Here is a 22,621-nt window from a genome sequence, read left to right as displayed (position 1 = left end):
ATCATCACCTGTGTGATATCGTCACCTGTGGGACATCACCTGTGTGACATCACCTGTGTCACCTGTGTGACATCATCACCTGTGTGACGCCATCACCTGTGTCACCTGAGCTACCTGTGACACCAGCAGCGTGCGGTTCCTGAAACGCACCTGAGTGTCACCTGTGTGACGTCATCACCTGTGTGACGTCATCACCTGTGTGACGTCATCACCTGTGTGACCTGAGCTACCTGTGACACCAGCAGCGTGCGGTTCCTGAAACACACCTGAGTGTCACCTGTGTGACGTCATCACCTGTGTGACATCACCTGTGTGACATCATCACCTGTGTGACATCATCACCTGTGTCACCTGAGCTACCTGTGACACCAGCAGCGTGCGGTTCCTGAAACGCACCTGAGTTACCTGTGTGTCACCTGTGTGACGTCATCACCTGTGTGACATCATCACATGTGTCACCTGTGTGACATCATCACCTGTGTGACATCACCTGTGTCACCTGAGTGTCACCTGTGTGACACCATTACCTGTGTGACATCATCACCTGTGTGATGTCATCACCTGTGTGACATCACCTGTGTCACCTGAGCGTCACCTGAGTGTCACCTGTGTGACATCATCACCTGTGTGATATCATCACCTGTGTGATATCATCACCTGTGTGATATCGTCACCTGTGTGACATCACAAATTTCCGCCGATTTTCCCCGAATTTTCGCCGTTTTTCCCCATTCCCCCTTCCCCAGGTGCGCCCAGGTGTCCCCAGGTGCGCCCAGGTGTGCCCAGGTGCCCCCAAATTCTCCAATTCCCACCGATTTCCCCCAAATTCCCACCGATTTTCCCTGAATTTTCACCGTTTTTCCCCATTCCCCCTTCCCCAGGTGTCCCCAGGTGAGCCCAGGTGTGCCCAGGTGTGCCCAGGTATCCCCAAATCCCCGAATTTTCATTGATTTCCCCCAAATTTTCACCAATTTTCCCTGAATTTTCGCTGTTTTTCCCCCGCCAGGTGCCCCCAGGTGTGCCCAGGTGCGCCCAGGTGCGCCCAGGTGTGCCCAGGTGTACCGGAAGAGCCCCTGCTGCAGCAGGGAGAGGCGGCGTGTCTTGCGGATCAGCACGTCGGCGATCTGGCACACCTCGATGCTGATGAAGAAGACGGTGTAGCAGGTGTACTGCTGGTACCTGCGCTGCCCGAAGGTCTGCGGGGGCACGGCGCCAGGTGAGCCAGGTGCGCCCAGGTGCGCCCAGGTGCGCCCAGGTGTGCCCAGGTGCGCCCAGGTATCCCCAAATCCCCCCATTTTCACCCATTTTCCCTGATTTCCCCCCCAATTTTCACCCATTTTCCCCAAATTTCCACCATTTTCCCCCATTTCCTCACCCCCAGGTGTGCCCAGGTGTGCCCAGGTGAGCCCGGGCGTGCCCAGGTGTGCCAGATGCGCCCAGGTATCCCCAAATTCCCCCATTTCCCCCCAATTTTCCCCAAATTTTCACTGATTTCCCCCCAAATTTTCGCTGTTTTTCCCCTGGCAGGTGTGCCCAGGTGTGCCCAGGTGTGCCCAGGTGTGCCAGGTGTGCCCAGGTGTGCCCAGGTGTGCCCAGGTGTGCCAGGTGTGCCCAGATCTCCCCAGGTATCCCCAAATCCCCCCATTTTCCCCCAATTTCCCCCAAATTTTCACCAATTTCCCCCCAATTTTCGCTGTTTTTCCCCCTCCAGGTGCCCCCAGGTGCACCCAGGTGTGTCCAGGTGTGCCCAGGTGCGCCCAGGCATCCCCAAATCCCCAAATTTTCACCGATTTCCCCCAAATTTTCACCGATTTCCCCCCAATTTTCGGTGTTTTTCCCCCGCCAGGTGCCCCCAGGTGTGCCAGGTGCGCCCAGGTGTGCCCAGGTGTGCCGCACCCACTGCTGGCCGTAGCTGTCCTGCAGCTCCTGCTCGTGCGCGTCCTCCCAGCGCGGGCGCAGCCCCAGGACCAGCAGCGGCCACCAACCCTCCTGAGCCATGGCCACGAAGTAATCGGTGAAACCGGCCAGGGACTGGATCACACCTGGGCAGGTGAGACAGGTGGGATATGGACAGGTGGGACAGGTGAGATATGGACAGGTGGGACAGGTGAGATATGGACAGGTGAGACATGGACAGGTGAGCAGCACAACCCTCCTGAGCCATGGCCACGAAGTAATCGGTGAAACCGGCCAGGGACTGGATCACACCTGGGCAGGTGAGACAGGTGAGACAGGTGAGACAGGTGAGACAGGTGAGATATGGACAGGTGAGCAGCACAACCCTCCTGAGCCATGGCCACGAAGTAATCGGTGAAACCGGCCAGGGACTGGATCACACCTGGGCAGGTGAGACAGGTGGGATATGGACAGGTGAGATATGGACAGGTGAGATATGGACAGGTGGGACAGGTGAGACAGGTGAGACAGGTGAGATATGGACAGGTGAGATATGGACAGGTGGGACAGGTGAGACAGGTGAGACAGGTGAGATATGGACAGGTGAGATATGGACAGGTGGGACAGGTGAGCAGCACAACCCTCCTGAGCCATGGCCACGAAGTAATCGGTGAAACCGGCCAGGGACTGGATCACACCTGGGCAGGTGGGACAGGTGAGATATGGACAGGTGAGACAGGTGGGACAGGTGAGATATGGACAGGTGAGATATGGACAGGTGGGACAGGTGGGACAGGTGAGATATGGACAGGTGAGACAGGTGAGACATGGACAGGTGAGCAGCACAACCCTCCTGAGCCATGGCCACGAAGTAATCGGTGAAACCGGCCAGGGACTGGATCACACCTGGGCAGGTGGGACAGGTGAGATATGGACAGGTGGGACAGGTGGGACAGGTGAGATATGGACAGGTGAGATATGGACAGGTGGGACAGGTGGGACAGGTGAGATATGGACAGGTGAGACAGGTGAGACATGGACAGGTGAGCAGCACAACCCTCCTGAGCCATGGCCACGAAGTAATCGGTGAAACCGGCCAGGGACTGGATCACACCTGGGCAGGTGAGACAGGTGAGATATGGACAGGTGAGACAGGTGAGACAGGTGGGACAGGTGGGACAGGTGAGACAGGTGAGACAGGTGAGACAGGTGAGATATGGACAGGTGAGACAGGTGAGACAGGTGAGACAGGTGAGACAGGTGAGATATGGACAGGTGAGACAGGTGAGACAGGTGGGACAGGTGAGACAGGTGAGATATGGACAGGTGAGATATGGACAGGTGAGACAGGTGAGACAGGTGGGACAGGTGGGATATGGACAGGTGAGACAGGTGAGATATGGACAGGTGAGCAGCACAACCCTCCTGAGCCATGGCCACGAAGTAATCGGTGAAACCGGCCAGGGACTGGATCACACCTGGGCAGGTGAGACAGGTGAGATATGGACAGGTGAGACAGGTGAGACAGGTGGGACAGGTGGGACAGGTGAGACAGGTGAGACAGGTGAGACAGGTGAGATATGGACAGGTGAGACAGGTGAGACAGGTGAGACAGGTGAGACAGGTGAGATATGGACAGGTGAGACAGGTGAGACAGGTGGGACAGGTGAGACAGGTGAGATATGGACAGGTGAGATATGGACAGGTGAGACAGGTGAGACAGGTGGGACAGGTGGGATATGGACAGGTGAGACAGGTGAGATATGGACAGGTGAGCAGCACAACCCTCCTGAGCCATGGCCACGAAGTAATCGGTGAAACCGGCCAGGGACTGGATCACACCTGGGCAGGTGGGACAGGTGGGACAGGTGGGACAGGTGGGACAGGTGAGACAGGTGGGACAGGTGAGATATGGACAGGTGAGACAGGTGAGACAGGTGAGACAGGTGAGATATGGACAGGTGAGACAGGTGAGACAGGTGAGGGACAGGTGAGGGACAGGTGAGGGACTGCAGAACACCTGGACAGGTGAGGGACAGGCCAGAGACAGAGCAGACATGGGACAGGTGAGGCAGACTTGTGAGGTTGGACAGGTGAGTGGCACAGGTGATCCCAGGTGTGCCCAGGTGTGTCCAGGTGAGTTCCCAGGTGTGCCCAGGTGCACTGTAACTGCCCCCAGGTGTGCCCAGGTGTGCCCAGGTGTGCCCAGGTGTATCCCAGGTGCCCCCAGGTGTGCCCAGGTGTGCCCAGGTGTGCCCAGGTGTGCCCAGGTGCGCACCTATCTGGAAGTAGGAGTAGGCGGCCAGGGGCTCGTTGACCAGCCGGTCGCGCCGGGGGTCGCGGGGCCGCAGGTGCATGATGTCGCTCTCGGCGCGCTCGTAGGCCAGCGACACCGACGGGAACTGCGCAGGTGGGCACAGGTGAGGTGGGCACAGGTGAGGTGGGCACAGGTGAGGTGGGCACAGGTGAGGTGCCCGCCCCGGCCACGCCCACCACCCCAGATCCGCCCCAGCCAGGGGAGAAACCTCGGCCACACCTGGATGGAACACCTGGGAACGGGGGGGCTGAGGGGCTCAGGTGAGTCCCGGGTGTGCCCGGGTGTGCCCAGGTGTGCTCCAACTGCCCCCAGGTGTGCCCAGGTGCCCCCAGGTGCCCTCAGGTGTCCCCAGGTGCGCCCAGGTGCGCTCACGATGTCCCCAGGTGTATCCCAGGTTCCCCCAGCTGTATCTCAGGTGTCCCCCAGGTGCCCCCAGGTTTGCCCCAGGTGCGCCCAGGTGCCCCCAGATGTCCCCAGGTGTGCCCAGGTGCCCCCAGCTGCCCCCAGGTGCCCCCAGGTGTCCCCCAGCTGCCCCCAGCTGCCCCCAGGTGTGCCCAGGTGTGCCCAGGTGAGTTCCCAGGTGCCCCCAGGTGCCCCCAGGTGTGCCCAGGTGTGCCCAGGTGTGCTCTAACTGCCCCCAGGTGTGCCCAGGTGTATCTCAGGTTCCCCCAGGTGTCCCCAGCTGCCCCCAGGTGCGCCCAGGTGTGCCCAGGTGTATCTCAGGTGCCCCCAGGTGTGCCCAGGTGTGCCAGGTGCGCTCACGATGTCGGTGCAGAGCTCGATGAAGAGGATGGTGATGCAGCCCAGGGGCAGGGTGTGCCCAGGTGAGTTCCCAGGTGTCCCCAGCTGCCCCCAGGTGCCCCCAGGTGTATCTCAGGTGCCCCCAGCTGCCCCCAGGTGCCCCCAGGTGTGCCCAGGTGTGCCCAGGTGAGTTCCCAGGTGCCCCCAGGTGCCCCCAGGTGCCCCCAGGTGCCCCCAGGTGCCCAGGTGCGCTCACGATGTCGGTGCAGAGCTCGATGAAGAGGATGGTGATGCAGCCCAGGGGGAGGGTGTGCCCAGGTGAGGTCCCAGGTGCCCCCAGCTTCCCCCAGGTGCCCCCAGGTGTGCCCAGGTGTGCCCAGGTGAGTTCCCAGGTGCCCCCAGGTGCCCCCAGGTGTGCCCAGGTGCCCCCAGGTGAGTTCCCAGCTGTCCCCCAGGTGCGCCCAGGTGCCCAGGTGCGCTCACGATGTCGGTGCAGAGCTCGATGAAGAGGATGGTGATGCAGCCCAGGGGGAGGGTGTGCCCAGGTGAGGTCCCAGGTGCCCCCAGCTGTCCCCCAGGTGCCCAGGTGCGCCCAGGTGCACCCAGGTGTATCTCAGGTTCCCCCAGGTGCCCCCAGGTGCCCCCAGGTGCGCCCAGGTGCCCCCAGGTGCGCTCACGATGTCGGTGCAGAGCTCGATGAAGAGGATGGTGATGCAGCCCAGGGGGAGGGGCACGCTGGCCGTGATGTAGACCAGGTACGGCGCCAGCTCCGGAATGTTCTTGGTCAGCGTGTAGGCGATCGACTTCTTCAGGTTGTCGAAGATCAGCCGGCCTGGGCGGCGCAGGTGAGGGACAGGTGAGGGGGGCAGGTGTGCCTCACCGGGCACAGGTGTGCCCAGGTGTGTCCCCAGCTGTGCCCAGGTGTATCCCAGGTGTGCCCAGGTGTGCCCAGGCGTGCCCAGGTGTATCCCAGGTGTGTCCCACCTGTCCCAGGTGTGCCCAGGTGTGCCTCACCTGTCCCAGGTGTGCCCAGGTGTGCCTCACCTGTCCCAGGTGTGCCCAGGTGTGCCCAGGTGTGCCCAGGTGTGTATCACCTCTCCAAGGTGTGCCCAGGTATACCCAAATGTGTCCCATCTGTCCCAGGCATGCCCAGGTGCCCCCAGGTGTGCCCATGTGTGCCTCACATGTCCCAGGTGTGCCCAGGTGTGCCTCACATGTCCCAGGTGTGTCTCACCTCTCCCAGGTGTGACCAGGTGTGCCCAGGTGTGTCCCACCTGTCCCAGGTGTGCCCAGGTGTATCCCAGCTGTTCCCAGGTGCCCCCAGGTGCCCCCAGATGTGCATCACCTGTCCCAGGTGTGTCCCACCTATCCCAGGTGCCCCCAGCTGTGCCCAGGTGCCCCCAAGTGTGCCCAAATGTGTCCCGCAGGTGCCCCCAGGCATGCCCAGGTGTGCCCCAGGTGTGCCCAGGTGCCCCCAAGTTCCCCCAGGTGTGCATCACCTGTCCCAGGTGTGTCCCACCTATCCCAGGTGCCCCCAGCTGTGCCCAAATGTGTCCCCCAGGTGCCCCCAGCCACCCCCAGGTGTGCCCCAGGTGCCCCCAGGTGCCCCCAGGTGTGCATCACCTGTCCCAAATGTGTCCCACCTGTCCCAGGTGCCCCCAAGCGCCCCCAGGTGCCCACAGGTGCCCACAGGTGCCCACAGGTGTGCCCAAATGTGTCCCCCAAGTGTGTCCCAGCCGCCCCCAGCCACCCCCAGGTGCCCCCAGGCGCCCCCAGGTGTGCCCAGGTGTGCCCAGGTGTCCCCCAGGTGCTCCCAGCCACCACCAGGTGCCCCCAGGCGCCCCCAGGTGTGCCCAGGTGTGCCTAACATGTCCCAGCTGTGCCCAGCCACCCCCAGGTGTGCCCAGGTGTGCCCAGGTGTCCCCCAGGTGCCCCCTGGAGCCCCCAGGTGCCCACAGGTGTGCCCAAATGTGTCTCCCAGGTGCGCCCAGGTGTGCCCAGGTGTGCCCAGGTGCGCCCAGGTGTGCCTAACATGTCCCAGGTGTGCCCAGGTGTGCCCAGGTGCCCCCAGGTGCCCCCAGGTGTGCCCAGGTGTGCCTAACATGTCCCAGGTGCGCCCAGGTGCGCCCAGGTGCGCCCAGGTGCGCCCACCTTGCTCGACGCCGGTGACGATGGAGGCGAAGTTGTCGTCCAGCAGGATCATGTCGGCCGCCTGCTTGGCGGCGTCGGAGCCGGCGATGCCCATGGCCACGCCGATGTCGGCCTTCTTCAGCGCCGGCGAGTCGTTGACGCCGTCGCCCGTCACCGCCACGATGGCGCCCTGCGGCCGAAACGGGGCGAAAAAGGGGGAATTTGGGAAAAAAACAAAAAAAAAAGGGTGAAAATCGGGTGGAAAATGGCCGAGAAATGGGGAAAATGGGGGGGGAATGGGGGGGAAAATTTGGGGGGAATGGGGTTGGGGAAATGGGAAAAAAATGGGGATTTGGGGGGAAATGGGAAAAATAAAAAATGGGGAATTTTGGGGGGAAATGGGGAAAAATGGTGAAAATTGGGTGAAAAATGGCAAAAAAATGGTGAAAATCGGGTGAAAAATGGCGAAAAAATGGAGGAAATTGGGGAAAAAATGGAGGAAATGGAGCTGGGGACATTGGAGATTTTTGGGGATTTTGGGGGAGTTTTTGAGGAATTTTTGAGGATTTTTTAGGAATTTTTGAGGAATTTTGGGGAATTTTTTTTTGTATTGTTGGTATTTTTGTTAATTTTGGGGGATTTTCGGGACATTTGGGGGTTTGGGGCCATGGCCACGCCGATGTCGGCCTTCTTCAGCGCCGGCGAGTCGTTGACGCCGTCGCCCGTCACCGCCACGATGGCGCCCTGCGGCCAGAACGGGGCGAAAAAGGGGGAATTTGGGAAAAAAACAAAAAAAAAAGGGTGAAAATCGGGTGGAAAATGGCCGAGAAATGGGGAAAATGGGGGGGGAATGGGGGGGAAAATTTGGGGGGAATGGGGAAAAAATGGGGGATTTGGGGGGGAAATGGGGAAAATAAAAAATGGGGAATTTGGGGGGGAAATGGGGAAAAATTGGTGAAAATTGGGTGAAAAATGGCAAAAAAAAGGGGAAAAATGGGGGAAAAAATGGGGGAGAAAATTGGGGGAAATGAGGGAAATGGGGTTGGGGAAATGGGAAAAAAAATGGGGGATTTGGGGGGAAATGGGGAAAATAAAAAATGGGGAATTTGGGGGGAAATGGGAAAATAAAAAATGGGGAATTCTGGGGGGAAATGGGGAAAAATTGGTGAAAATCGGGTGAAAAATGGCAAAAAAATGGAGGAAATTGGGGAAAAAATGGAGGAAATGGAGCTGGGGACATTGGAGATTTTTGGGGATTTTGGGGGAGTTTTTGAGGAATTTTTGAGGATTTTTTAGGAATTTTTGAGGAATTTTGGGGAATTTTTTTTTGTATTGTTGGTATTTTTGTTAATTTTGGGGGATTTTCGGGACATTTGGGGGTTTGGGGCCATGGCCACGCCGATGTCGGCCTTCTTCAGCGCCGGCGAGTCGTTGACGCCGTCGCCCGTCACCGCCACGATGGCGCCCTGCGGCCAAAACGGGGCGAAAAAGGGGGAATTTGGGAAAAAAACAAAAAAAAAAGGGTGAAAATCGGGTGGAAAATGGCCGAGAAATGGGGAAAATGGGGGGGGAATGGGGGGAAAATTTGGGGGGAATGGGGTTGGGGAAATGGGAAAAAAATGGGGATTTGGGGGGAAATGGGAAAAATAAAAAATGGGGAATTTTGGGGGGAAATGGGGAAAAATTGGTGAAAATCGGGTGAAAAATGGCCAAAAAATGGTGAAAATCGGGTGAAAAATGGCAAAAAAATGGAGGAAATTGGGGAAAAAATGGGGGAAATGGAGCTGGGGACATTGGAGATTTTTGGGGATTTTGGGGGAGTTTTTGAGGAATTTTTGGGGATTTTTTAGGAATTTTTGAGGAATTTTGGGGAATTTTTTTTTGTATTGTTGGTATTTTTGTTAATTTTGGGGGATTTTCGGGACATTTGGGGGTTTGGGGCCATGGCCACGCCGATGTCGGCCTTCTTCAGCGCCGGCGAGTCGTTGACGCCGTCGCCCGTCACCGCCACGATGGCGCCCTGCGGCCGAAACGGGCCGAAAAAGGGGGAATTTGGGAAAAAAACAAAAAAAAAATGGTGAAAATCGGGTGGAAAATGGCCGAGAAATGGGGAAAATGGGGGGAAATGGGGGGAAAATTTGGGGGGAATGGGGAAAAAATGGGGGATTTGGGGGGAAATGGGAATATAAAAAATGGGGGATTTGGGGGGAAATGGGAAAAATAAAAAATGGGGAATTTTGGGGGGAAATGGGGAAAAATTGGTGAAAGTTGGGTGAAAAATGGCAAAAAAATGGGGAAAAATGGGGGAGAAAATTGGGGGAAATGAGGGAAATGGGGTTGGGGAAATGGGAAAAAAAATGGGGGATTTGGGGGGAAATGGGGAAAATAAAAAATGGGGAATTTTGGGGGGAAATGGGGAAAAAATGGTGAAAATCGGGTGAAAAATGGCAAAAAAATTGCCCCAAAAATGGGGGAAAAAATGGGGGAGAAAATTGGGGGGAATGGGAAAAAAATGGGGTTGGGAAAATGGGAAAAAATGGGGGATTTGGGGGGAAATGGGGAAAATAAAAAATGGGGAATTTTGGGGGGAAATGGGGAAAAATTGGTGAAAATTGGGTGAAAAATGGCAAAAAAATGGAGGAAATTGGGGAAAAAATGGAGGAAATGGAGCTGGGGACATTGGAGATTTTTGGGGATTTTGGGGGAGTTTTTGAGGAATTTTTGAGGATTTTTTAGGAATTTTTGAGGAATTTTGGGGAATTTTTTTTTTGTATTGTTGGTATTTTTGTTAATTTTGGGGGATTTTCGGGACATTTGGGGGTTTGGGGCCATGGCCACGCCGATGTCGGCCTTCTTCAGCGCCGGCGAGTCGTTGACGCCGTCGCCCGTCACCGCCACGATGGCGCCCTGCGGCCAGAACGGGGCGAAAAAGGGGGAATTTGGGAAAAAAACAAAAAAAAAATGGTGAAAATCGGGTGGAAAATGGCCGAGAAATGGGGAAAATGGGGGGGGAATGGGGGGAAAATTTGGGGGGAATGGGGAAAAAATGGGGGATTTAGGGGGGAAATGGGAATATAAAAAATGGGAATTTTGGGGGGAAATGGGGAAAAATTGGTGAAAATTGGTTGAAAAATGGCAAAAAAATGGGGAAAAATGGGGGAGAAAATTGGGGGAAATGAGGGAAATGGGGTTGGGGAAATGGGAAAAAAATGGGGGATTTGGGGGGAAATGGGGAAAATTAAAAAATGGGGAATTTTGGGGAAAATGGGAAAAATAAAAAATGGGGAATTTTGGGGGGAAATGGGGAAAAATGGTGAAAATCGGGTGAAAAATGGCAAAAAAATGGAGGAAATTGGGGAAAAAATGGAGGAAATGGAGCTGGGGACATTGGAAATTTTTGGGGATTTTGGGGGAGTTTTTGAGGAATTTTTGAGGATTTTTTAGGAATTTTTGAGGAATTTTGGGGAATTTTTTTTGGTATTGTTGGTATTTTTGTTAATTTTGGGGGATTTTCGGGACATTTGGGGGTTTGGGGCCATGGCCACGCCGATGTCGGCCTTCTTCAGCGCCGGCGAGTCGTTGACGCCGTCGCCCGTCACCGCCACGATGGCGCCCTGCGGCCGAAACGGGGCGAAAAAGGGGGAATTTGGGAAAAAAACAAAAAAAAAAGGGTGAAAATCGGGTGGAAAATGGCCGAGAAATGGGGAAAATGGGGGGGAATGGGGGGGAAAATTTGGGGGGAATGGGGAAAAAATGGGGGATTTGGGGGGGAAATGGGGAAATAAAAAATGGGGAATTTGGGGGGAAATGGGAAAAATAAAAAATGGGGAATTTTGGGGGGAAATGGGGAAAATGGTGAAAATCGGGAATTTTGGGGGAAAATGGGGAAAAATTGGTGAAAATCAGGTGGAAAATGGCCTAAAAATGGGGATAATTGGGGGGAAAATGGGGGGAAATAATGGGAAAATGGGGGAAATGGGGAAAAATAGGGAAAGATGGGGAAAATGGGGAATATTGGAGGAAAATAGGGGAAAATGGGGGGAAATGGGGAAAAATGGGGGGAAATGGGGGGAAATGGGGGGAAAGTGGAGGAAATGGAGGGGAAATTGAGGAAAATGGGGAAAAATTGGGGAAAATGGGGAAAATGGGGGGAAATGGGGGGAAAATGGGGGGAAAATGTGGGAAAATGGGGGAAAATGGGAAAAAAAGGGGGGAAATGGGGAAAAATGGAAAATGGGGGGAAAATGAGGGAAAATGGTGGAAAAATGGAGGGAAAATGGGGAAAAATGGAGGGAAAATGGGGGATAATGGGGGGAAAACGGGGGATAATGGGGGGAAATGGGGAAAAATGGGGAAAGATGAGGAAAATGGGGAAAAATGGGGAAAAAATGGGGGGAAATGGGAAAAAAATGGGGAAAGATGGGGGGGAAATGGGAAAAAAATGGGGAAAAAAACCGGGAAAAAAAAAATCAGGAAGGAGCGGTGAAAATGAGGTTGTGCCCAGGTGTGCCCAGGTGTGCCCAGGTGCGCCCAGGTGTGCCCAGGTGTGCCCAGGTGTGCCCACCAGGCGCTGGCAGCTCTCCACGATGACCAACTTCTGCTGGGGCGACGTCCGAGCGAAAACCATCTCGGGGTGGGTCCGGAGCAGCTCCTCGAGAGCCCCCGGGGCCAGCGCGGCCAGCTCGGAGCCGGTCACCACCCGCGCCCGCGCCTGCCTGGGGGAACACACCTGTCACACACCTGGGACACACCTGAGTTACCTGGGACACACCTGGGACACACCTGGGACACACCTGAGTTACCTATCACACACCTGAGCCACCACAGACACACCCACAGCCCCAGCTCGGAGCCGGTCACCACCCGCGCCCGCGCCTGCCTGGGGGAACACACCTGAGTTACCTGGGACACACCTGGGACACACCTGGGACACACCTGAGCCACCACAGACACACCCACAGCCCCAGCTCGGAGCCGGTCACCACCCGCGCCCGCGCCTGCCTGGGGGAACACACCTGAGTTACCTGGGACACACCTGGGACACACCTGGGACACACCTGAGCCACCACAGACACACCTGGGACACGCCTGAGCCACCACAGACACACCTGGGACACACCTGAGCCACCACAGACACACCTGAGTTACCTGGGACACACCTGGGTTACCTGGGACACACCTGGGACATGCCTAGGACACACCTGAGTTACCTGGGACACGCCTGTCACACACCAGAGCTGCCACAGACACACCTGAATTACCTGTGACACACCTGAGCCACCCCGTGCCACCCCTGTCCCTCCCCTGTCCCACCCCAGTCCCTCCCCTGTCCCTCACCTGTGCCACCTCGTCCCTCACCTGTCTCACCTGTCCCTCACCTGTGCCACCCCGTCCCTCACCTGGGCTCCACCTGCTCGAGGGGCACCTGCAGCCGCGCCGCCACGTCCTCGGGGGTCTCGCTGCCCTCCGAGATGATGCCCACGGCGGCCGCGATGGCCTTGGCCGTCACCGGGTGGTCACCGGTCACCATGATCACCTGGGGGCACCTGGGCTCACCTGGGCTCACCTGGGCTCACCTGGGCTGCCGCCACCCCCCCTCCGGTGTCCCCGAATCCCCCCCGAAATCACCCCAAATTCTTGTTGTCCCCAATCCTTAATGTCCCCAGTCCGAATTTTCCCGATTTCCTCGCTTTCTTCCCCATTTTTCCCCATTTTTCCTCAATGTCCTCAATGTCCCCAATCCCAATTTTCCCAATTTCCTCGCTTTTTTCCCCATTTTTCCCCATTTTTCCTCAATGTCCTCAATGTCCCCAATCCCAATTTTCCCAATTTCCTCGCTTTTTTCCCCATTTTTCCCCATCTTTCCCCAATGTCCCCAATCCCCCCAATGTCCCCAATCCCATTTTTCCCAATTTCCTCACTTTTTCCCCCATTTTTCCTCATCTTTCCTCAATATCCTCAATGTCCCCAATCCCCCCGATGTCCCCAATCCCAATTTTCCCAATTTCCTCACTTTTTCCCCCCATTTTTCCTCATTTTTCCTCAATGTCTCCAATGTCCCCAACCCCTCAATGTCCCCAATCCCATTTTTCCTGATTTCCTCGCTTTTTCCCCCATTTTTCATCTTTCCTCAATGTCCCCAATCCCCTCAATGTCCCCAATCCAAATTTTCCCAATTTCCTCGCTTTTTCCCCCATTTTTCCTCAATGTCCCCAATGTCCCCAATCCCCCCGACATCCCCAATCCCAATTTTCCCAATTTCCTCGCTTTTTTCCCCATTTTTCCTCATCTTTCCTCAATGTCCCCAATCCCCCCGACATCCCCAATCCCAATTTTCCCAATTTCCTCACTTTTTCCCCCATTTTCCCTCATCTTTCCTCAATGTCCCCAATGTCCCCAATCCCCCCGACGTCCCCAATCCCAATTTTCCCAATTTCCTCGCTTTTTCCCCCATTTTTCATCTTTCCCCAATGTCCCCAAACCCCCCGACGTCCCCAATCCCATTTTTCCCAATTTCCTCGCTTTTTCCCCCATTTTTCCCCATTTTTCCTCAATGTCCCCAAGGTCCCCAATCCCCCCGATGTCCCCAGTCCGAATTTTCCCGATTTCCTCGCTTTTTTCCCTATTTTTCCTCAATGTCCCCAATGTCCCCAACCCCTCAATGTCCCCAATCCCATTTTTCCCAATTTCCTCACTTTTTCCCCCATTTTTCCTCATTTTTCCTCAATGTCCCCAATCCTCAATGTCCCAGATCCCAATTTTCCCGATTTCCTCACTTTTCCCCCCATTTTTCCTCAATGTCCTCAATGTCCCCAACCCCTCAATGTCCCCAATCCCATTTTTCCTGATTTCCTCGCTTTTTTCCCCATTTTTCCTCATCTTTCCTCAATGTCCCCAAGGTCCCCAATCCCCCCGACATCCCCAATCCCATTTTTCCCGATTTCCTCACTTTTTCCCCCATTTTTCCTCATCTTTCCTCAATGTCCCCAATGTCCCCAATGTCCCCAATCCCATTTTTCCCGATTCCCTCGCTTTTTCCCCCATTTTTCCTCATCTTTCCTCAATGTCCCCAATCCCCCCAACGTCCCCAATCCCATTTTTCCCAATTTCCTCACTTTTTCCCCCATTTTTCCTCATCTTTCCTCAATGTCCCCAATGTCCCCAATCCCCCCGATGTCCCCAATCCCATTTTTCCCAATTTCCTCACTTTTCCCCCCATTTTTCCCCATTTTTCCTCAATGTCCTCAATATCCCCAATCCCAATTTTCCCAATTTCCTCGCTTTTTTCCCCATTTTTCCCCATCTTTCCCCAATGTCCCCAATCCCCCCAATGTCCCCGATCCCATTTTTCCCGATTTCCTCATTTTTTCCCCATTTTTCCATATCTTTCCTCAATGTCCCCAATGTCCCCAATGTCCCCAACATCCCCAATCCCATTTTTCCCAATTTCCTCACTTTTTCCCCCATTTTTCATCTTTCCCCAATGTCCCCAATCCCCCCAATGTCCCCAATCCCATTTTTCCCAATTTCCTCACTTTTTCCCCCATTTTTCCTCATCTTTCCTCAATATCCTCAATGTCCCCAATCCCCCTGATGTCCCCAATCCCAATTTTCCCAATTTCCTCGCTTTTTCCCCCATTTTTCCTCATCTTTCCTCAATGTCCTCTATCCCCCCGACGTCCCCAATCCCATTTTTCCCGATTTCCTCACTTTTTCCCCCATTTTTCCTCAATGTCCCCAAGGTCCCCAATCCCCCCGACGTCCCCAATCCCAATTTTCCCAATTTCCTCGCTTTTTCCCCCATTTTTCCCCATTTTTCCTCAATGTCCCCAAGGTCCCCAATCCCCCCGACATCCCCAATCCCATTTTTCCCGATTTCCTCACTTTTTCCCCCATTTTTCCTCATCTTTCCTCAATGTCCCCAATGTCCCCAATGTCCCCAACATCCCCAATCCCAATTTTCCCAATTTCCTCGCTTTTTTCCCCATTGTTCCTCGTCTTTCCTCAATGTCCCCAAATCCCCCAATGTCCCCAAATGTCCCCAACGTTCCCATTCCATCCCAATTCCCCCCAATGTCCCCAAATGTCCCCAAATGTCCCAAATCCCCCAATGTCTCCAATGTCCCCGTTCCATCCCAGTGTCCCCAAATCCCCCCAAATGTCCCCAAATCCCCCCGAGGTCCCCAATGTCCCCAATCCATCCCAGTGTCCCCAATGTCCATAATGTCCCCGATGTCCCCAATCCCCCCCTGATGTCCCCAATCCCCCTGAGATCTCCAATCCCCCCTTGATGTCCCCAATCCCCCCTGATGTCCCCAAATCCCCCCAAGGTCCTCAAATCAATCCCCCCAAATGTCCCCAATCCCCTTGAGGTCCCCGATGTCCCCAGTGTCCCCAATCCCCCCAGTGTCCCCGTGTCCCCCCGGTGTCCTGGTGTCCTCAATGTCCCCAAATCCCCCTGATGTCCCCAATCCCCCCGAGGTCCTCAATGTCCCCATTGTCCCCAATGTCCCCAATGTCCCCAATCCCCCCCCGATGTCCCCAAATCAATCCCCCCAAATGTCCCCAATCCCCCCGAGGTCCCCGATGTCCCCAATCCCCCCGAGGTCCCCAATGTCCCCCATGTCCCCAATATCCTCAATGTCCCCAGTGTCCCCAAATCCCCCAATGTCCCCAATCCCCCCAGTGTCCCCAATCCCCCCGGTGTCCCCATGTCCCCCCGGTGTCCTGGTGTCCTCAATGTCCCCAAATCCCCCCAGTGTCCCCAATCCCCCCAATGTCCCCAGTGTCCCCAATCCCCCCAATGTCCCAAATCCCCCCCATGTCCCCAAATCCCCCCAGTGTCCCCAATCCCCCCAATGTCCCCAGTGTCCCCAATCCCCCCAATGTCCCCAGTGTCCCCAATCCCCCCAATGTCCCAAATCCCCCCCATGTCCCCAAATCCCCCCAGTGTCCCCAATCCCCCCGGTGTCCCCGTGTCCCCCTGGTGTCCTGGTGTCCTCAATGTCCCCAAATCCCCCTGATGTCCCCAATCCCCCCGAGGTCCTCAATGTCCCCATTGTCACCAATGTCCCCAATGTCCCCAATCCCCCCCCTGATGTCCCCAAATCAATCCCCCCAAATGTCCCCAATCCCCCCGAGGTCCCCGATGTCCCCCATGTCCCCAATATCCTCAATGTCCCCAGTGTCCCCAAATCCCCCAATATCCCCAATCCCCCCAGTGTCCCCATGTCCCCCCGGTGTCCCCATGTCCCCCCGGTGTCCTGGTGTCCTCAATGTCCCCAATCCCCCCAATGTCCCCAATCCCCCCAATGTCCCAAATCCCCCCAATGTCCCCAATGTCCCCAATCCCCCCAATGTCCCCAATGTCCCCAATGTCCCCAAGCCCCCCAATCCCCCAATCCCCCCAATGTCCCCAATCCCCCCAATGTCCGCAATCGCCCCAATGTCCCAAATCCCCCCCATGTCCCCAATGTCCCCAATGTCCACAATCCCCCCAATGTCCCCAAATCCCCCCAATGTCCCCAATGTCCCCAATGTCCCCAGTGTCCCCAATCCCCCCAATGTCCCCAAATCCCCCCGCTGTCCCCGTGTCCCCCCGTGTCCGTACCCGGATCCCGGCCGTCCGGCACTTGCGCACGGCCTGGGGCACGGTGGCCCGGGGCGGGTCGATGAGGGACACGAGTCCCGCGAAGCAGAGCCCGGTGGCCACCTCGGCCAGCGCCTCGGGCGGCGTCCCCGCGGCCACCGTGCCGGCAGGCAGCCAGCGGGCGCAGAACCCTGGGGACATCGGGGACATTGGGGACATCGGGGGGATTTGGGGACATTGGGGAAATTGGGGGGATTGGGGGGATTGGGGGGATTGGGGGGATTGGGGACGTTGGGGGGATTGGGGACATTGGGGGGATTGGGGGGATTGGGGACATTGGGGACATCGGGGACATTGGGGGATTGGGGACATTGGGGGGATTGGGGACATTGGGGGGATTGGGGACATCAATGGGGATGTCAATGGTCACCGTGCTGGCGGGCAGCCAGCGGGCGCAGAACCCTGGGGACATCGGGGACATTGGGGACATCGGGGGGATTGGGGGACATTGGGGGGATTGGGGACATTGGGGGGATTGGGGACATTGGGGACATTGGGGACATTGGGGGGATTGGGGACATTGGGGGGATTGGGGGGATTGGGGACATTGGGGGGATTGGGGGATTGGGGACATTGGGGGGATTGGGGACATCGGGGGGATTGGGGGGATTGGGGACATTGGGGGGATTGGGGACATCGGGGGGATTGGGGGGATTGGGGACATTGGGGACATCAATGGGGACATCAATGGTCACCGTGCTGGCGGGCAGCCAGCGGGCGCAGAACCCTGGGGACAGCGGTGGGGACATTGGGGACATCGGGGACATTGGGGGGATTGGGGGATTGGGGACATCGGGGGGATTGGGGACATCAATGGGGATTGAGGACATTGGGGACATCAATGGGGACATCAATGGTCACCGTGCCGGCGGGCAGCGAATGGGCACAGAACCCTGGGGACAGCGGTGGGGACATTGGGGACATTGGAGACATTGGGGACATCGGGGACAATGGGGACATTGGGGGGATTGGGGACATTGGGGGGATTGGGGACATTGGGGGATTTGGGGACATTGGGGACATTGGGGGGATTGGGGGATTGGGGACATTGGGGACATCGGGGGGATTGGGGACATCGGGGACATTGGGGACATCGGGGGGATTGGGGGATTGGGGGATTGGGGACATTGGGGACATCGGGGGGATTGGGGGATTGGGGGATTGGGGACATTGGGGACATTGGGGGGATTGGGGACATCAATGGGGATGTCAATGGGGACATCAATGGGGATGTCAATGGTCACCGTGCCGGCGGGCAGCCAGTGGACGCAGAACCCTGGGGACAGCGGTGGGGACATTGGGGACATCGGGGACATCGGGGACAATGGGGACATCGGGGGGATTGGGGGATTGGGGGATTGGGGACATTGGGGGGATTGGGGACATCAATGGGGATTGAGGACATTGGGGACATCAATGGGGATGTCAATGGTCACCGTGCCGGCGGGCAGCCAATGGGCACAGAGCCCTGGGGACATCATTGGGGACAGCGGGGACATGGGGGACATCAATGGGGATTGGGGACATGAGGACATCGGGGACATAGGGACACTGGAGACATCAATGGGGTCATCAAGGGGGACATTGGGGACAATGGGGGGATTGAGGCCATTTTGGCGCCATTTTGAGGCCGTTTTGAGGCCATTTTGTGGCCATTTTGTGGCCATTTTGATGCCATTTTGATGCCATTTTGGTGCCATTTTGGGGCCATTTTGGTGCCATTTTGGCGCCATTTTGGGGCCATTTTGGTGCCATTTTGATGCCATTTTGGTGCCATTTTGGCGCCATTTTGGTGCCATTTTGGTGCCATTTTGGTGCCATTTTGAGGCCATTTTGGGGCCATTTTGGGGCCATTTTGGCGCCATTTTGGCGCCATTTTGGGGCCATTTTGGTGCCATTTTGGGGCCATTTTGGCGCCATTTTGAGGCCATTTTGGCGCCATTTTGAGGCCATTTTGGGGCCATTTTGGGGCCATTTTGAGGCCATTTTGGGGCCATTTTGGGGCCATTTTGATGCCATTTTGGCGCCATTTTGTGGCCATTTTGAGGCCATTTTGGGGCCATTTTGAGGCCATTTTGGGGCCATTTTGGGGCCATTTTGGCGCCATTTTGGGGCCATTTTGATGCCATTTTGGCGCCATTTTGCGGCCATTTTGAGGCCATTTTGGCACCATTTTGCGGCCATTTTGGTTCCATTTTGGGACCACATTGAGGCCATTTTGGGGCCATTTTGTGGCCATTTTGGTGCCATTTTGGTTCCATTTTGGGACCACATTGAGGCCATTTTGGTGCCATTTTGGGGCCATTTTGAGGCCATTTTGTGGCCATTTTGGTTCCATTTTTGGACCACATTGAGGCCATTTTGAGGCCATTTTGTGGCCATTTTGCGGCCATTTTGAGGCCATTTTGATGCCATTTTGGCGCCATTTTGGTTCCATTTTGGGACCACATTGAGGCCATTTTGCGGCCATTTTGAGGCCATTTTGATGCCATTTTGGCGCCATTTTGGGGCCATTCTTGGGGATTTGGGGACCCTGAGGGGTCCCAGCGCAAGGCGGGGGGAGGGGTCGGGCGCCCATTCCCCTCCCCCACCCCAGCCCCTCCCCCACTCACCCAGCACCCTCTCGCCCCGCCCCCCCAGCTCCAGACACGCCCCCTCCAGGCTCCGCCTCCACTCGGGGTCCAGCGGCCGCTCCTCCCCCGCCCGCAGGTAACCCCGGCAGCGCTCCAGGACCCGCTCGGGGGCGCCCTTGAGCACCAGCAGCTGCTGCGGGCCCGCCTCGTGCACCGACACCTGCGGGGCACAGGTGAGACACACCTGAGACACGCCTGAGACACACCTGGGGTACAGCTGAGACACACCTGAGACAGGTGAGACACACCCGGGACAGGTGAGACACACCTGGGACAGGTGAGACACACCTGAGACACACCTGAGACACCTGAGATACTCCTGAGATACACCTGAGACAGGTGAGACACACCCGGGACAGGTGAGACACACCTGAGATACACCTGGGACAGGTGAGACACACCTGAGACACCTGAGATACACCTGAGATACACCCGGGGTACACCTGAGATACCTGAGATACACCTGAGATACACCCTGGCCCGCCTTGTGCACCAACACCTGCGGGGCACAGGTGAGACACACCTGAGACACACCTGGGGTACACCTGAGACACACCTGAGACAGGTGAGACACACCCGGGACAGGTGAGACACACCTGAGATACACCTGGGGTACACCTGAGATACACCTGAGACAGGTGAGACACACCCGGGACAGGTGAGACACACCTGAGATACACCTGGGGTACACCTGAGATACACCTGAGACAGGTGAGACACACCCGGGACAGGTGAGACACACCTGAGATACACCTGGGGTACACCTGAGACAGGTGAGACACACCTGAGACAGGTGAGACACACCTGAGACACCTGAGATACTCCTGAGATACACCTGAGATACACCTGAGATACACCTCTATTACACTTTCGGCACACCTGTCCCACCTGTCCCACCTGTGGGGTCTCACCTGTCCATATCTCACCTGTCCCACCTGTGGGCGCTCACCTGTCCCACCTGTGGGGTCTCACCTGTCCCACCTGTCCCACCTGTGGGGTCCCACCTGTCCATATCTCACCTGTCCCACCTGTGGGCGCTCACCTGTCCCACCTGTGGGCTCCCACCTGTCTCACCTGTCCCACCTGCGGGGTCACACCTATCCATATCTCACCTGTCCCACCTGTCCCACCTATGGGGTCCCACCTGTCCATATCTCACCTGTCTCACCTGTCCCACCTGCGGGGTCACACCTATCCATATCTCACCTGTCCCACCTGTCCCACCTATGGGGTCCCACCTGTCCATATCTCACCTGTCCCACCTGTCCCACCTGTGAGGTCTCACCTGTGGGGTCCCACCTGTCCCACCTGTGGGGTCCCAGCTGTCCATATCTCACCTGTCCCACCTGTCCCACCTGTGGGCTCCCACCTGTCCATATCTCACCTGTCCCACCTGTCCCACCTGTGAGGTCTCACCTGTGGGGTCTCACCTGTCATTATCTCACCTGTCCCACCTGTGGGGTCTCACCTGTCCCACCTGTGGGCTCCCACCTGTCCATATCTCACCTGTCCCACCTGTCCCACCTGTGAGGTCTCACCTGTGGGGTCCCACCTGTCCATATCTCACCTGTCCCACCTGTCCCACCTGTGGGGTCTCACCTGTCCATATCTCACCTGTCCCACCTGTCCCACCTGTCCCACCTGTGGGCTCCCACCTGTGGGCTCCCACCTGTCCATATCTCACCTGTCCCACCTGTCCCACCTGTCCCACCTGTCCCACCTGTCCCACCTGTGGGCTCCCACCTGTGGGCTCCCACCTGTCCATATCTCACCTCTCCCACCTGTCCCACCTGTCCCACCTGTGGGCTCCCACCTGTGGGCTCCCACCTGTCCATATCTCACCTGTCCCACCTGTCCCACCTGTGGGCTCCCACCTGGAATTTGTTGCTGGAGTTGAAGGGCAGCTCCGCCACCTTCGGGAAGCGCCCCCTGGCGGCCGCCACCGGCCCCGACGTCACCTCCGCGAATTTCAGCAGCGCCGACTCCGACGCGTCACCGATGACGTCACGCTGGGGGCGGGGCCGCGGTGAGGACACGCCCACCCCCCTCCCAGTACAAACCAGTAACCCCAAACCCCAAACCAGTAAGGAAAACCCCAAACCAGTAAGGAAAACCCCAAACCAGTAACGAAAACCCCAAACCAGTATAAACCAGTAACCCCAAACCCAAACCAGTAACCCCAAACCCAAACCAGTAACGAAAACCCCAAACCAGTAACGAAAACCCCAAACCAGTAACAAAAACCCCAAACCAGTAACAAAAACCCCAAACCAGTAAGGAAAACCCCAAACCAGTAACGAAAACCCCAAACCAGTAACGAAAACCCAAAACCAGTAACGAAAACCCCAAACCAGTAAGGAAAACCCCAAACCAGTAACAAAAACCCCAAAACCAGTAACAAAAACCCCAAACCAGTATAAACCAGTAACCCCAAACCCAAACCAGTAAGGAAAACCCCAAACCAGTAACGAAAACACCAAACCAGTAACGAGACCCCCAAACCAGTAATGAAAACCCCAAACCAGTAACAAAAACCCCAAACCAGTATAAACCAGTAACCCTAAACCAGTAACCCCAATCCCAAACCAGTAACAAAAACCCCAAACCAGTATAAACCAGTAACCCCAAACCCAAACCAGTAACAAAAACCCTAAACCAGTATAAACCAGTAACCCCAAATCCAAACCAGTAACGAAAACCCCAAACCAGTAACAAAACCCCCAAACCAGTAACAAAAACACCAAACGAGTAAGGAAAACCCAAACCAGTATAAACCAGTAACCCCAAACCAGTATAAACCAGCAACCCCAAACCAGTCCCACCCATTCCAAACCAGTCCAAACCGGTATAACCCAATCCAAACCAGTCCCTCCCAGTATAAACCAGTATAAACCAGTCCCTCCCAGTCCCACCCATTCCAAACCAGTCCAAACCAGTATAAACCAGTAATGCAAAACCCCAAACTAGTATCAACCAGGAGCCCCAAACCAGTACAAACCGGTATAAACCAGTAACGAAAAACCCCAAACCAGTATAAACCAGTCGCTCCCAGTCCCTCCCAGTCCAAACCAGTATAACCCAGTATAAACCAGTCCAAACCAGTATAAACCAGTATAAACCAGTCGCTCCCAGTCCCTCCCAGTCCAAACCAGTATAACCCAGTATAACCCAGTATAAACCAGTCCAAACCAGTATAAACCAGTATAAACCAGTCCCTCCCAGTCCCTCCCAGTATAAACCAGTATAACCCAGTAT

The 22,621-nt window shown here is 56.2% G+C and overlaps 1 protein-coding gene across 1 annotated transcript in view; it reads right to left on the bottom strand.

Annotated features, from left to right (window-relative positions):
- LOC110483038 (potassium-transporting ATPase alpha chain 1) overlaps nucleotides 1-22,621 on the bottom strand; it is a 38,879-nt gene that overhangs the window by 3,402 nt on the left and 12,856 nt on the right. The window contains exons 10-19 of the mRNA XM_085564533.1: nucleotides 21,241-21,375; nucleotides 19,346-19,526; nucleotides 16,695-16,864; nucleotides 12,484-12,620; nucleotides 11,649-11,799; nucleotides 7,106-7,274; nucleotides 5,632-5,786; nucleotides 4,175-4,298; nucleotides 1,897-2,042; nucleotides 1,063-1,196 (exon numbers count right to left, since the gene is read on the bottom strand). Of these exons, the coding sequence (XP_085420659.1) occupies nucleotides 1,063-1,196; nucleotides 1,897-2,042; nucleotides 4,175-4,298; nucleotides 5,632-5,786; nucleotides 7,106-7,274; nucleotides 11,649-11,799; nucleotides 12,484-12,620; nucleotides 16,695-16,864; nucleotides 19,346-19,526; nucleotides 21,241-21,375 (1,502 nt within the window). The remainder of the gene's footprint in view (nucleotides 1-1,062; nucleotides 1,197-1,896; nucleotides 2,043-4,174; nucleotides 4,299-5,631; nucleotides 5,787-7,105; nucleotides 7,275-11,648; nucleotides 11,800-12,483; nucleotides 12,621-16,694; nucleotides 16,865-19,345; nucleotides 19,527-21,240; nucleotides 21,376-22,621) is intronic.

The sequence above is a fragment of the Lonchura striata genome, chromosome 33 (genome assembly GCF_050655825.1).
Source record: "Lonchura striata isolate lonStrDom1 chromosome 33, ASM5065582v1, whole genome shotgun sequence".
NCBI classification, from domain to species: Eukaryota; Metazoa; Chordata; class Aves; order Passeriformes; family Estrildidae; genus Lonchura; species Lonchura striata.
This window is presented reverse-complemented; position numbering and strand designations above follow the sequence as displayed.